Source organism: Ptychodera flava, chromosome 15 (assembly GCF_041260155.1).
Source record: "Ptychodera flava strain L36383 chromosome 15, AS_Pfla_20210202, whole genome shotgun sequence".
NCBI classification, from domain to species: Eukaryota; Metazoa; Hemichordata; class Enteropneusta; family Ptychoderidae; genus Ptychodera; species Ptychodera flava.
The window spans coordinates 37,978,916-37,991,789 of record NC_091942.1 but is presented as its reverse complement, the minus strand read 5'-3'; the positions used below and the strand labels follow the sequence as shown (position 1 = coordinate 37,991,789).

The 12,874-nt window shown below is 37.5% G+C and overlaps 2 protein-coding genes across 4 annotated transcripts in view; one reads left to right on the top strand and one right to left on the bottom strand.

The window, feature by feature from the left end:
- The first annotated feature begins 3,544 nt into the window (after positions 1 to 3,544).
- On the top strand, positions 3,545 to 9,900 carry LOC139152094 (sialate:O-sulfotransferase 1-like). Of its 2 annotated transcripts, none has more exons than XM_070725197.1 (4): positions 3,545 to 4,143; positions 4,448 to 4,609; positions 5,596 to 5,661; positions 6,607 to 9,900. In XM_070725197.1, exons 1-4 carry the CDS (start codon positions 3,951 to 3,953, stop codon positions 6,870 to 6,872), a joined length of 687 nt encoding a protein of 228 aa, XP_070581298.1. In that variant the 5' UTR covers positions 3,545 to 3,950; the 3' UTR covers positions 6,873 to 9,900. The 2 variants fall into 2 exon arrangements, with proteins under 2 accessions (XP_070581298.1, XP_070581297.1); XM_070725196.1 differs by having other exon boundaries at positions 3,549 to 4,143; positions 5,464 to 5,661.
- LOC139152086 (tectonin beta-propeller repeat-containing protein 1-like) overlaps positions 7,596 to 12,874 on the bottom strand; it is a 45,445-nt gene continuing 40,166 nt past the window's right edge. For both annotated transcript variants that reach the window (XM_070725181.1, XM_070725179.1), the window contains one exon: positions 7,596 to 11,003. In XM_070725181.1, the coding sequence (XP_070581282.1) occupies positions 10,779 to 11,003 (225 nt within the window). In that variant the 3' untranslated portion in view covers positions 7,596 to 10,778. The remainder of the gene's footprint in view (positions 11,004 to 12,874) is intronic.

Here is a 12,874-nt window from a genome sequence, read left to right as displayed (position 1 = left end):
TGAAAAATGGCTGACTTTGTCCCTTTAAGCTTTATCAAAAATAGAGTTGACCCGGAGGTCTTTTTAGTGCTGGACCATGTCGATGACGCATCGTGAACATCCGAAATGTCACGCTCACGTGGGAAAATGCGGGAAATTTTGCGTATGGTATGTTCAGTTTTCCAAAAAATAAGAATACACGGCGGATGAAAATCATTTATTTAGTTATCGATATTTAAGCCATCAATCACAAATATACTGTCATACACACCTCTGAATATTGCTGCATCGCGTTCATCATAGCCAGTTGAAAAGCTGCTTACCGGCCCACACGGCCTTGACAGCCACCTTTCGCCATGCTACCGCTCTGAACAACAACATCCATTACCAGGGCCTGAAAATTTCTGTTTTTTCCCACTGGTCCCAGGACCAGTGACCTGTTTTTTTTTTCACTGGTCCAAAGGTAAAATCCACTGGTCCTCAAAAATTTGCATAACAATACAAGAATGATTCATTTCTCATACTCATGTTATATATGCATTTCTATCAGATTTGCTTGGGATTTACATACAGCATAAACTGCCAATCTTTTTAATACAGACACACTGCATAAACATTTACTTGGTAGTTTTCTCAAGTTCTTGTACACACACTTGACATGTTTTTTACTATTGCTATAAATTTCACTTCATTTTTATAATTGCCCAGCGGTTGATTCTTTTCCATTTAAATTGTAAAAAATAGGTTGAAAACACCAAATATCTGAGAGGGACTTCTTTTTCCTTTGATAGCAATAGCAAATTGCCATAACGCTGTTTTGACAAGCTAGGCGGTTCTTGTTAAGGTCAACTACAATCGAGCTAGGGGGTCTTGACTATATAAGGAATTCAGCATGGTGACCTTCTAAATTCAGAAGCTTGCTTGCCATGGACGATCGGAAAGTTGTAATGAGACTCCTTCCAGAGAATTTTACTGCAAAATACTACTTTAATAGACAGAGATATAATATATTCACACAATTTTGGGGTTGCTGATATTTTTAGCTGAGGCTATGGTCTGGTTTTTACCACATTAAATTTTACATGTAAAATGAGTACGTGCATGGCCCGTCATTTGATTTTTGCAGTGCAGTGGCTAGTGGACGCACATCGCCTGGCTCATATCATGAATCGCAAACTGTAATTGAGTAACTGATTTTCCTTTAGAGTTTATGTTGTGATGAAAGAAATAGACTAAATTTTAAATGTTTGATCGACTTAAAGACGCGATAATTATTGTAATTTTGTACCTATAAGACGTAGTCTCTCAATGGAATGGGCTCTTGGTTTTAGTGTAACTGGCTTTAGTGCGTCTCTGCTACCTCCATGGTTTCAGTAACTTCGGTATTTTGGGGGGGACGTAGTTTCTAATTTTTCGTCAAAAGACACTAGAACACAATCTGGGAAAAGCACTGGACATTCCCTTGCAAAATAAATTGGCTCCTTTTTGTATTGGTCTGCGGACTTTTTAGGGGTAATTAGTACTGGTTCGGGATAAAAACACTGGTCCGGGACCTCGGGTAATTTTCAGGCCCTGCATACGTGCGCATGCGTAGTTATTTACGAACATATTCTGGGCCTGTCCGTCAAAGGAATAGGGGGATCAAAACGAGGCAATTGCCCCACCCCCTCGGGCACAGTTTCATGGCACACACGGTCTAATCCCCCACATTTTTCCCGTATCGCCCGAGGTGGGGGGGGTGGGGGTTTACATTGACTGGCGCATAAGCTTATACTGTCATTTATGCCCGACATAAAGTACGGTTGAGACCACGGGCAAGTACCAGCACAAATTCTGGCATGATCTCTCACTTTGTCTACACTGTCTGTATATCTTCTGTCTTCTTTTCAAATTTCAAGTTTTACCCTCGAGTCAACGTACTGTTGTATGCGTAACTATCGCTTACGCTTAGCTGTAAAGTGATATACATTTTCTTTCCCGATCTAAAGCCGTGCATGCCTATGTAACACAAAACAAGTAGCCTCCAGAATCCAATGTGCTGACAAAACCGGGATTTTTTTTTTGACGCCTGCTATCGCCTTCGGCATATTCGGTCGTCACTGCTGGGTCACTTATGCTGAGCAGACGTCGAGTTGACACACGTCGTCGGCCGGCGGCAGCTGAGGTCACCGTACCAATCAGTCACACTCAAATGTCCGCGCTCGATCCCCATCACAGCTAGCTCCAATTCATTCCTGGCAAAGAAAATTCCCGAGGCTACCTCTAGTGCTCATCAGTGACCGCTATCTTCATAAAGCCAGTTGACATAGTGTGATTAGCAGTCTGACTCTGACTACCACGCGTTTGTAATGAACTAGTATCGCGACTGCGTGGAGAGTGTAGAAGTGCAAGTGCACTCGATTTTGGCGGGATCGTTCAAAGTAGCGAAATACTAGAACTCACCATTTTATAAGGAGGGATGGACATTGAAATGAATACTCCGAGAGATCATGCGATCACTTTATTCTGATTTTATTTTAGGTGATTAAATATTAACAGGTTTGATTTCTAAAATAAGTATTTTTCAGAAGCTTTTTGAAATAATCATAAGACACACCACATTTCATTTCGGTCACCATAAAACTTGTAATCGAAGCCGTGGGAATAGTCGTCGGTACCCTCCCATCCGCGACAGCGCCGAGTTCATCAGACAACGAAATTTTGAAAAGGAAACTACAACTACCATCCGAGAACTGTGGAAAACTACGTTTTATAATGGAGACACAGCCCTGCCTCGCTAAACTAAGGTAGAATGAGGAAAGGATTGTTTGTATTGACAAAAGCTCTACAAAATTTGGTAGACGACTCGGCCGTTGAGCATTGTGGTAAATGTCCAACGTTGAAATAATCACACTCGATAAATTTGGACATCTGGTGATGATCTAGTAGGCGAATTTGCTGTTCTTTCAGAACTGTTTTGATTTTTTCCCGTTCTTTCCTGAAATGCGGCATTTCTAGGACGGCGTGTGGACAAAACAGTGCTTCATTATCAAGGCAAATACGACTCTGCAATCAAGACTCCCTGCAAGAGTGATGTACACTATGACTGACTGAGCCGAGGAAAACTCCGATAATAGATCCCGTGGCAGAAAAGCTACTCGTTGGATTTCTGCATCGTTTACCCGTATACAAAGATGCGGATAGCTATTGCCACTGCCATGATATGCATTATGTTGAATCATTCAAAAACGCGCAGAATACAATGACAAACGCTTCGTTTTCGGACGAGAAACGTTATACCATGACGCATAGGGGTGTCGATCGATCGCCTGGCAACGTCATCACGGTTTGTACAAATCCGAGGCGACGCCGCGCCGAACCTCTGCTCCAGTAAGACTTCGAAAAAGTCTATGTTCAAGACAAACCTATGGGGGAAATGAGTGGATGTATCGTATGGAAAGTAAACCGTAAAATTGGGTGGAAAATAGTATACGTAAAGTCACCGTGCAGTCAATGTTTACATTATGTGGCGTGCACGTTCTATTTTTGGAGGTGTTCAACCAGCTGTTTTAATTGGTACTTTTTGTTCACAAAGATACCATATTAGTTATGTTTTGCTCCGCCCATTTTTATCGATTTTTCTCGGTAGGGCCCTACCGAGAGTTACCGGTTTAAGTGAGGTCACCCCAAGTGAACTGCATATCACTTGCTGGCTTTGGCGCGACGTGAATAACCATATCTGAGGGCACGTATGATCGTCGCCAAACAGCGCCATCAATCCAATTAGGGTTGAAACGTGCATCATCGTCCTACAACGTATATATCAACCTATTACCTATACCTACGAACAACTTCCGGGTGTGTAACCTCTGACTAGTGTCATAACTCCCTCTAAATCAGTTAAAGCAACAACTGTCTGGTGGAAACAGAAGTAGACCGCGAAACAATCGAGCATTAATAGAAGTTACAGTACAGATGGGACTCACGGATTTATGAAAAAGAGACGGAAGTTACGGTGTATATGTGCTGTGCTCTGCTTTGCGATAGTAGTGCCAGTGGTTTGGTTGTTTATTTATACCAACCACTCGGAAGAAGGTGATCGTAAATTCAAGCCGTCAGTAACAGTTGTGTCTACATCATTGAGTAAACAGTGGCAGCCAACGAAACGTAGGGTCCCAGCTCCTGGTAAAAATGATATCTTAATAAGAGTGATTTTGATGCATTTATTCTATTTTTTGTATTTTTTCATTATGACAATCCGTAATGAAATAGCCCTGCTATCGGCGAACCGTAGGGCGGGCTGTTTTTACACTCTGACGCTTCATGTGGTGGGAGGGCATCCCAGGGATGAAGCGTTCGAGTGTAAAACAGCCTATCCCACCTTCCGCCAATGAATTCACGGCAAATGAAGTTCATTACACTTCAATAGAGTTAAAATTCCGGAAATATCTGCCAAGTAGTCGGCGATTTTATCTGATTTTTTTCAAAGGAAAACGATGTCTCATCAGCTTTGCCGAAAGCCGTAGCCGTCCATTCATTGCACTTGCAAGTTTTCCTGGTTCCGGAAACACCTGGGTACGGCATCTTTTGGAAGTAGCTACCGGGATTTACACAAGTTCTCCATACAATGACAGTGTACTTTATAAGGCAGGTACGTGTGTTTCGAAGTTAGTGGATGTTATACTACTACGTACCAGATTTTAAAAGCTTTGTCATTTATAAATTGCGGATAAGTAGACATGAAAACTGACAAGAAAAATAAAGTGTTGCGAAACGAAGTATTTTTGAATTTAATATCAATGTTATGAGCCATACGAGCTACGTCATGAAGTGCCACGTATAAGCTTATCGGTCAATTTTTTATGCAGCTCACACCTAATATTACTTATGATAAATTCAGTTTTCATTGAAGAAAATCATGCCTTTAAGTATTTGTCTTTCAAAGTTTTCAAGAGCTACAAATATTTGTGTGGTTGCACCATTGGATTCAAAATCGTGAGTAAGATAGGTGTCTAGGAATGCATGTTTAAATCATCTCTGAGGGGAAGATCAGAATACTTGCTGCTGTATGCACATTTTTCCACTTTCCTAAATTTGAAAGATTTTTTTGGTGCAGCATGCATATTATTTCCCTCAAATTTTACACACCTTGGCTTGGCTAAGGCTCACCTTCAAGGGAATCACATATCTCCCAAAGATGTAAGGGCCCACCAGTTACCAATTGAGTAAATTAGATCTAAAGTGACAAAGAAGATGAGTGGCGGTTTTCATTTAAGAGTTGACAATTTTGCTGTGGTTTATGACATGTCAAAATTTACTGTAAAATATTTGGCATGTATGTTTGCAATGACAATTCAAATTATCTTTACATAATTGATTCCATCACATACATTTCCTTAAAAAATGACTTACTTGCATAATTTGTGTGTTATGTTACTTAATTTCTCCAACCATTTTAGTGATTTGTTGTCTAAAAAGTCTGATTTTCAACTGTACATGTATCAGGTTTCCTAGGAGAGGGTACCAATCACAGAGATGGCAAGACGTTAGTTGCTAAGACCCATGACTTCTTTCCGTCACAGACAGACTTTTCGGCAGCAATTGTACTTATACGAAATCCATACCATGCTTTCATAGCTGACTACAACAGAATGGCTGCAGGTCACATTGGATTTGCTGACGTACACATGTTCAGACAAAAAGGTGAGTATTCTTCAGTCAAGAAGCACTGCTTGGGCGGTCAGAATCAGCCCCTCCCTACCGGTACTATTTACTGTTCAGATAGTCTGCCGAGGCAGTACAGTGACCACATGCATCAAAGTACAGTGCAATGCTACTGCTGTAACTATATTGACCATATTTCTGAGAGTCTGTACTACAACTGCGTGAATTTGCCAGAAATACTGATCACCATTCAGGATTCCAGTGCATTACGGTACTTTTGTAACTATACAATGGTGACAGAATATTTTATTTTATCAACAGTATTCATAATCATAATTTTTAAACATTTTTTTACACTCTTGCTATGACTGAAAGCACCTTATGACCCTAAGTACAAAATACAGGATTTCCTTGTTAATATTCAAGATATGATGAAGTTTAATCCTTAAACTGATAAATACTTATTATTCTAAAGCAGTCTATTTCCTATAATCTGCACTCTTGCCAAATTACACCTGTAAATTGTGTGAATCACAAAGGTGAAAAGAAAACCAATGTATCAGTGAGCCATATGTGCCAACTTGATGCGTCATTGACTCAAGGGTGTTATTGTTGCATCAAAGAAAACTAACAGGATAATGTTTTGCTGTATGGCTGACCTAAAGAACTTTCAAGAAATTCAGAAATTGACTCAAAATGTAAATAAATGTAATAAGGTAGAGGGTAAATCCATAGTTACCTGCGTTCCATCTAATGGTATCAAGACAAATGACAAATGATGGAATTAGCACAACATTGTTTACAAGGATTTAAAAAATGGACTTCAAACATAAACATTTGACAGGTTTTTGTTGCATTGTTAGCAAGACTACTTTCCATTGTTAGTAAGACTACTTTCATTGAATTTGCATTTAGTCATATATATGGAATATTTTCACATATTAGTTGCAAAGAAACTTAGTTTTACCTATTTCTGTGTTCTAGGTTGGGAAAACTATGTGACGTTTGCAGCTTTAGCATGGCAGAAATTCTACATTAATTGGCTTGGGTGGAAAAATAACAAGATTATCATTTACTATGAAGACCTGGTCAACAATACCTTATTGCAAGTTAGAAATATGATGACTTTTCTCAGCTTGACTCTAGAGGAAGATAGACAAATCTGTTACTTGGAAATGTGGAAGGGAAATTTCACAGGCATGGAAAAAGATTTGATTCAAGAAATGAAACACTGTTCTCTGATGTTATGACTGAAGTAGTGAATCAAAGCATTGAAAATGTAAATGTATTTCTGAAGGAAAAAGGTTGGAAAACAGTATATTATAAAACTCCATGAAAATTAAGCATTGCTGTCAGCTTGGATTTTAATGACAGTGCTTTGAGTGAGTTTTTATGCAAGTATTTACATTTCATTAACTGCAGCTTTCTTTAAAGGGGCAGGTTTATTATCAGTTTTATCTCTGAGCAAATTTACTAACTGTGCACAAATTTCAAATGAGAACACAGGACTAAAATGACATAAACAGTCAATATCAACCACCACTAATGCAAGAACAAGGGATTAAAGACTGCCCCTTTAAAACAATTTGACACATCAGAGCAATGCAAGTTTTCTCACACACCAATTGTGGTTATACTTATAAATTTATAAATTAAATGTGAATTTGTGAACAGCATGTTGAGTTGGAATTTTTTAAGTTTAACCCATTGGTACTCATTTAAGAAGTTTTGTGAGTCTTTCAGATCTTTTTGAAAGTTTTCCATTATTTTTGTAATTTATTCATCTCTTCATCCTAGACAGCTACCATATGGTGCTGTTACTTATAAAGGAATGAATGAATAAAGAAAGAATGAAAGAAAAATAAATAAACTAGAAATCAAATCAAATAAATGAAACAGAAATCGATGGTGATTCTATATGATCTGATGTGATCAGATATGCCAGCTGACAGAAGTGAAAAAACACAACACAGTTCAGAACCAAAACACACTTTTAATACAATAGAAAGTCCAATATTTACATATTTCAAAGTTTTAGCATGCTATTTTAAAGCTAAAGCAAGGGCATTTCTCATTGAGCACTGTTGAATTAATTATGACAATTTTTTAACAAGTGCAAATATTTAAAGGGTCAGTAGCTGTTACTTTTAATGATATTTTTTCAGTATTTCTGTTTGAAATATCAAGAAGTGTTTTGGTCTACTCCTCAGAGCATGTTGATGTACAAAATATTCAGCTTGTCAATCGGCCTTTAATTGTTTGACAGACAGCACTGTCAATGTGAACTAGAACTCAATGTAAATAACAACACAACATTTTATCTATAAATATGTTTTGTGTTGACGAACTAAATAGTGGGTATTTCAACATGCTTTTGGGAGAAGCTATTGCTACACGTCCTCTCATATCTAAAAAAGTTGGGAAAAATGTATTTGTTTCATGTTATTGTCAGTAGTCTCTGTTGGCTTGTTTTTTTACATTGATGTAAATGCTCTTCTCACAAGATATTGAAGCTGCTATACATGTACAAAAACATTTAAACAAACTCTGCCATTAAATAAAATGTTAAAATGATGAGCAGATAATATTCTCTTTGACTTACTTTAAGTGGTTACATGCCTCCTTGATTTAATTTGTCACTATATGAACTGAAAATCTACTTAAAAATCTTTGATATTATCAAATTCACTATATTAAACACTTGCCACAGAGAGACACAATTTAATAGCTAATGTGGAGAGCCTTTTTCCCTTTCAACACTACGGCAGCAATGAAAGTAGACTGTGTCTTGGGGAGATATTCAGACTCTTATGGATAATGGTTTTCCCTTTTCAAATGATGATGCTAAGTACACTCACTTCATTCATGTTTGCTTTAAGGTAGAACGCACCTCGGGGACAGACATTCGGACTCTCAAACTTTTACAATTCTCTTCTGATATACCACATGTGGGGGTTCATTTTAAAGCTCTTGGTGAAAGAAAACTTTACACCAGCGTAATTTTTCAAAATTCGAAAATTTTTATTTTTCTCCATAGAGTTAACACAGGGATGGCGGCCATTTTGAATTTGAAATATCAGTAAATCTTGGGTTATTTGTTTCTCTAGAACCAAAATTTGCACGGTGACCCCCGGTTTTTATTCTTGATTTTGAAAGAGAATGATTGAAAGATCCCTTGAGGAAAGTTAGAGCAAAAGTTTAAGTCTTTCACTTTCGAGGTGCATACTACCTTAAATGTTTCGCTACAATCTCTCTTGTCTTTTGGAAATTTTGATGATAGTTTCAAACAAGTAGATTCATGTTGTATGACTGACTATGAGAATTAAGCATTGTGAACACAACACACTGATGAGAATGCAGTTACACAGGAACACTTGAGATGTATTTTTCACACTGACAGTCTAGTTTGTGCAAAGACTGTCAACAATGACCTGACTTAGTTCAAGGTTTGCATAATATTGGAATGGAACGTTAGTTTTTGATAATTTCTCAGATAAAATACACGTGTTTAACATACAGAATGTAAGTAGGATATCAGTGTAGAATTATCAGTCTGACATATTTCCTTTGATTCTTCTTTGATGTTTCTGAGATAATTTTTTTCAATGCATATCTGAAGATATTACTATGTTTAGAGTGCTTGGTACCCAATACACATGTAAGTCATGGTTTCATAATTGTAAGAACAATACAACTCTAACAAGTTCTTTGACAAAAATAGAGATTTTTTGAATTGAACATATATGTTATTATCCTGTAACACAAGTCAAAAATTTTGTCATTTCTAGTAATATGATATTGAATGCCACAGCACTAGCATATTCATTCGTGGCATCCAGATGAAAATAGTCACTGCTTTTGGTATTTTATATCAAATGATGTTGATTATGTATGACACATGTATGAATACAAAATTAACCAACAATAATGTCCTGTATGGTGAGGTGTGTAGTTTGGTATAGCAGCCATTTTAAGGCCCCAAAAATAATAGGTTTGTTTCTGGTCATTGACATGTGGCAAAAATGATGTGGCGATGCAATTTTTTTGTTCAATTTTTTAAAATGTTTGGTGGAATTTGATACATTTTCCCCTTTTTTTCCATGGGGCAAATGAAAAACAGGAAAAAAGAGTTGACCTGCACACTTTGAAGTGATGCGGGTGGTGACCACAAACAAATCAATTTTTGGGGGTCTAAGTTATTCTTTTTTTTAAAGTCCTCTGTATGTAAGTAGGTTTGAATACATGTTCTATTGACTACCATTATTGTGTCCAAAATAATTGACCTCCAAAAAACTGACAAAACATTGCACCTTAAAGGTCTGGTTTTTAGCAGCTCTATCTCTAAACAAAGTAATTAACTGAACACAATTTTCAAGGAAGATGCAAGTACCAATATCACACATAAATAAACAATGTCAACAATCAACAGTATGAGAAACAGGAATTGAGGACTGCCAGTTTAATCACAGTAACTGTGTCTCTCTGAGTAAATTTTCTCATGTAACTCTAGAAAAACACAAAATAAACAATAAGAATGTACCTGGTCCATCAGTTTGTAAATGTTAAAATGTTTGCACATAACTGTTTGTACTCTTTGCCACACAAGCATACCACTAGGAATTAAATATTACAGAACCTTGTAGGTTTGAACCCAGGAATTCATAAATACATACAATGCCAGATACAGTACGCTCGATAGCAAGTGAAAAATTCTGTCATTTCTAGCAATTTGATAGTTTATCCTGAAGTACTGCAACTTAAATGATCATAATTACAACCTTAAAATGTTATAAATGTGTATGTATTGGGACAGTTGACTTACTAGTGAATAACAGTCTATGCGTTCTATATAAAAAGGAAAAGTACTACAAAGGATATCTTTTATCCATAGCTCACATTATTAATTCCTTGGACTTTTCTCATTTATCTCAATTATGTTCCCTGTAAACTGCGTGTAATTCTAGAAAATGAACTCCAAGTTCCATGTTACATTTTTTTTCACTCAAAATGTGCAAATTTTCATTGCATGTCCAAACGAGAAAATTGTTGACTTGTTTACTGAGTTGTGCCATACTTTTAGATTTCACAGACAGCGTTATTTTGGTTTTGCTATTCAGTAAAACACGTGTTACCAGTTCCAATATTACCAAAGTCTCTTATGACGGTGATTGGTTAGAAGATGTATTACTTCCAACACTGGAGGTGATCTCTGATAATGATTTCTGTAACGATGACAGTGGCGTGTCTGATAATGTCTGTAATGATGACCGTGGCTCATCTGATAATGATTTTTGTGATGATGACAGTGATTCATCTTCAAGTTCTGCATTGTCATCACAAGATCTTGTACATCCTCTTACGCAGATATGCGTCCAACCACCCTGCAACAGATACAATAGAAATCAATCCCTCTTTCTGGTGTAATACTTCACATGATAGTTTAAAAAACATTTGAAAAGTTCCTTTAAACTGGGATTGTGGGTATAAAAGGGAGTCCACGTCGTGGAGTAAATACGTAATTTGACTGGTATGAGTAAGCAGTGTGCACTGGAGCGTCACAAAATTGAGGACTTTTGAGAGAAAATTTCATACTAGATAAGTTCATGAATATCCACTGCACTATTTTGTTGTCAATAAAGGAACAATTTTGCTCGCTATGATGAATACTATTACCAATGTTAAGCTTATGGTTGACATAAACAAAGCACAATGGTGACTGTTAAGAATTCTAACTGCTGTCAATCATGAGGAGTAATGTGAGTTGCGAATATTCATGAATGCTTGCCCAGCAAACATAACATTTTGTTCAGACAGTATGTTCTTAGCATTGTGTCTCTTGCTATTCCTATGTATGTAAGAACGGTACACTGATTGCAGTTGTAATGTGGTAAAGCAATGGTGCATATTACATGTACCACAAAATATATCCATGCAAAAATTTGACAACAACAAATCGTAAAAAGGTGAGACAGATCAACGGCTGCTATTTTACACTCTAAGAGGACAAATTATGAAATTGGCATGTGCAATATTGGTATATCTCTTTTAGGACAACTTTAGTGGCCCTGAAAAGGGCCATTTTGTTTTGGTGTGTTTGAATGCACGTATACTTTAGGTCCGGATATAATGTTGGTAAGGTAGATTGGGATATATCATGTGTACCTTCTTGACAACACACATGGACATTACTTCTCCTCTTGTCACAGCTACTGGTACGCCGTCCATGTCAACTAGCATTTCTTTTGTGGCAAGATATCGCTCATCTCGCCATGTTCCTCATCTAACCAAAGAGGGTCAAGAATTTTTTGTACCACAACCTGCAAATACCTGCATTCTGGATGTAATCTATTTGACCGATGCCTGGCCAGTTTCGTTTTGTGCTAGTAACGCATAGTTGGCATAAACAATGCCAACACTTGGCAGCAGAGATCTCTAGGAACAGTTTGTCTGGTGTCAGGTAAACAGTTACTTCTTTGATCTTTATCTGTATTCTAAGAAAGTCCTCTTTTCTGCCAACTACATTCAGCTCCCAGTCGCTGTGACTACAAAAAGGCTGTGGATCTGCTGCTTGTTCTTCACTGACACTAAGTGTTCCAAGGTACACGTATATCTTGACACAATAAACGTTGAGTGATGTCAGACACACTAACGCAACGACTTACGACTCTACTACCCTGGTACTTTGTGGTGACAAAATGTCTGGACTGGTTGACTTTGATGAAGCTTAAATGAAATCATATGACTGGTGATTCTGGCATCAGACTTTCATCCTCCATGATTTCCCTAACCTTTAACTTTTACACCTCCTCACTCTCTTAACACCTCTGCAACCTCTGCAACCTTGACTTTGGGCCCTGGTAAAAAATTCTTGGTCCTCCATGGTCCTGCATTGAGGTAGTAGCGCCATAGTCTTAGGCCAATTAATTTCCACCCATCCATGCTTACTCTGCGTGGTCTTTCACTGCCCGTCAAAAAAATTGTTTCATACATTACTGTTTTCTTTTGATATCTAAAAGTCATAGACTTTGCTTATTATTAAATTATCAAAGCGAAAATAGAAAAACAAAAGCTGAAAGTGCATGACCCTAAAACACTGCTTTTCACACCAGTTTACGCTGATCGGCTGATTGACTGAGCTGTATTGCTCTCACTAGCTAGCTACCATACTGTTTATCTTCTACTTTCTATGGTTCAGTTGAAGATGGATGGCAATTACTATAACTGTACGTTGGTCCAAAAATTAGGATGAGAT

Excerpts from the sequence above, each read along its gene's own strand:
- LOC139152094 (XM_070725196.1), top strand. The coding sequence starts at position 3,951 with ATGAAAAAGAGACGGAAGTTACGGTGTATATGTGCTGTGCTCTGCTTT. Across the intron at positions 4,144-4,447 it reads ACGTAGGGTCCCAGCTCCTG|GAAAACGATGTCTCATCAGC; the intron begins GTAAAAATGATA and ends TTTTTTTCAAAG. Across the intron at positions 5,662-6,606 it reads ACACATGTTCAGACAAAAAG|GTTGGGAAAACTATGTGACG; the intron begins GTGAGTATTCTT and ends TCTGTGTTCTAG.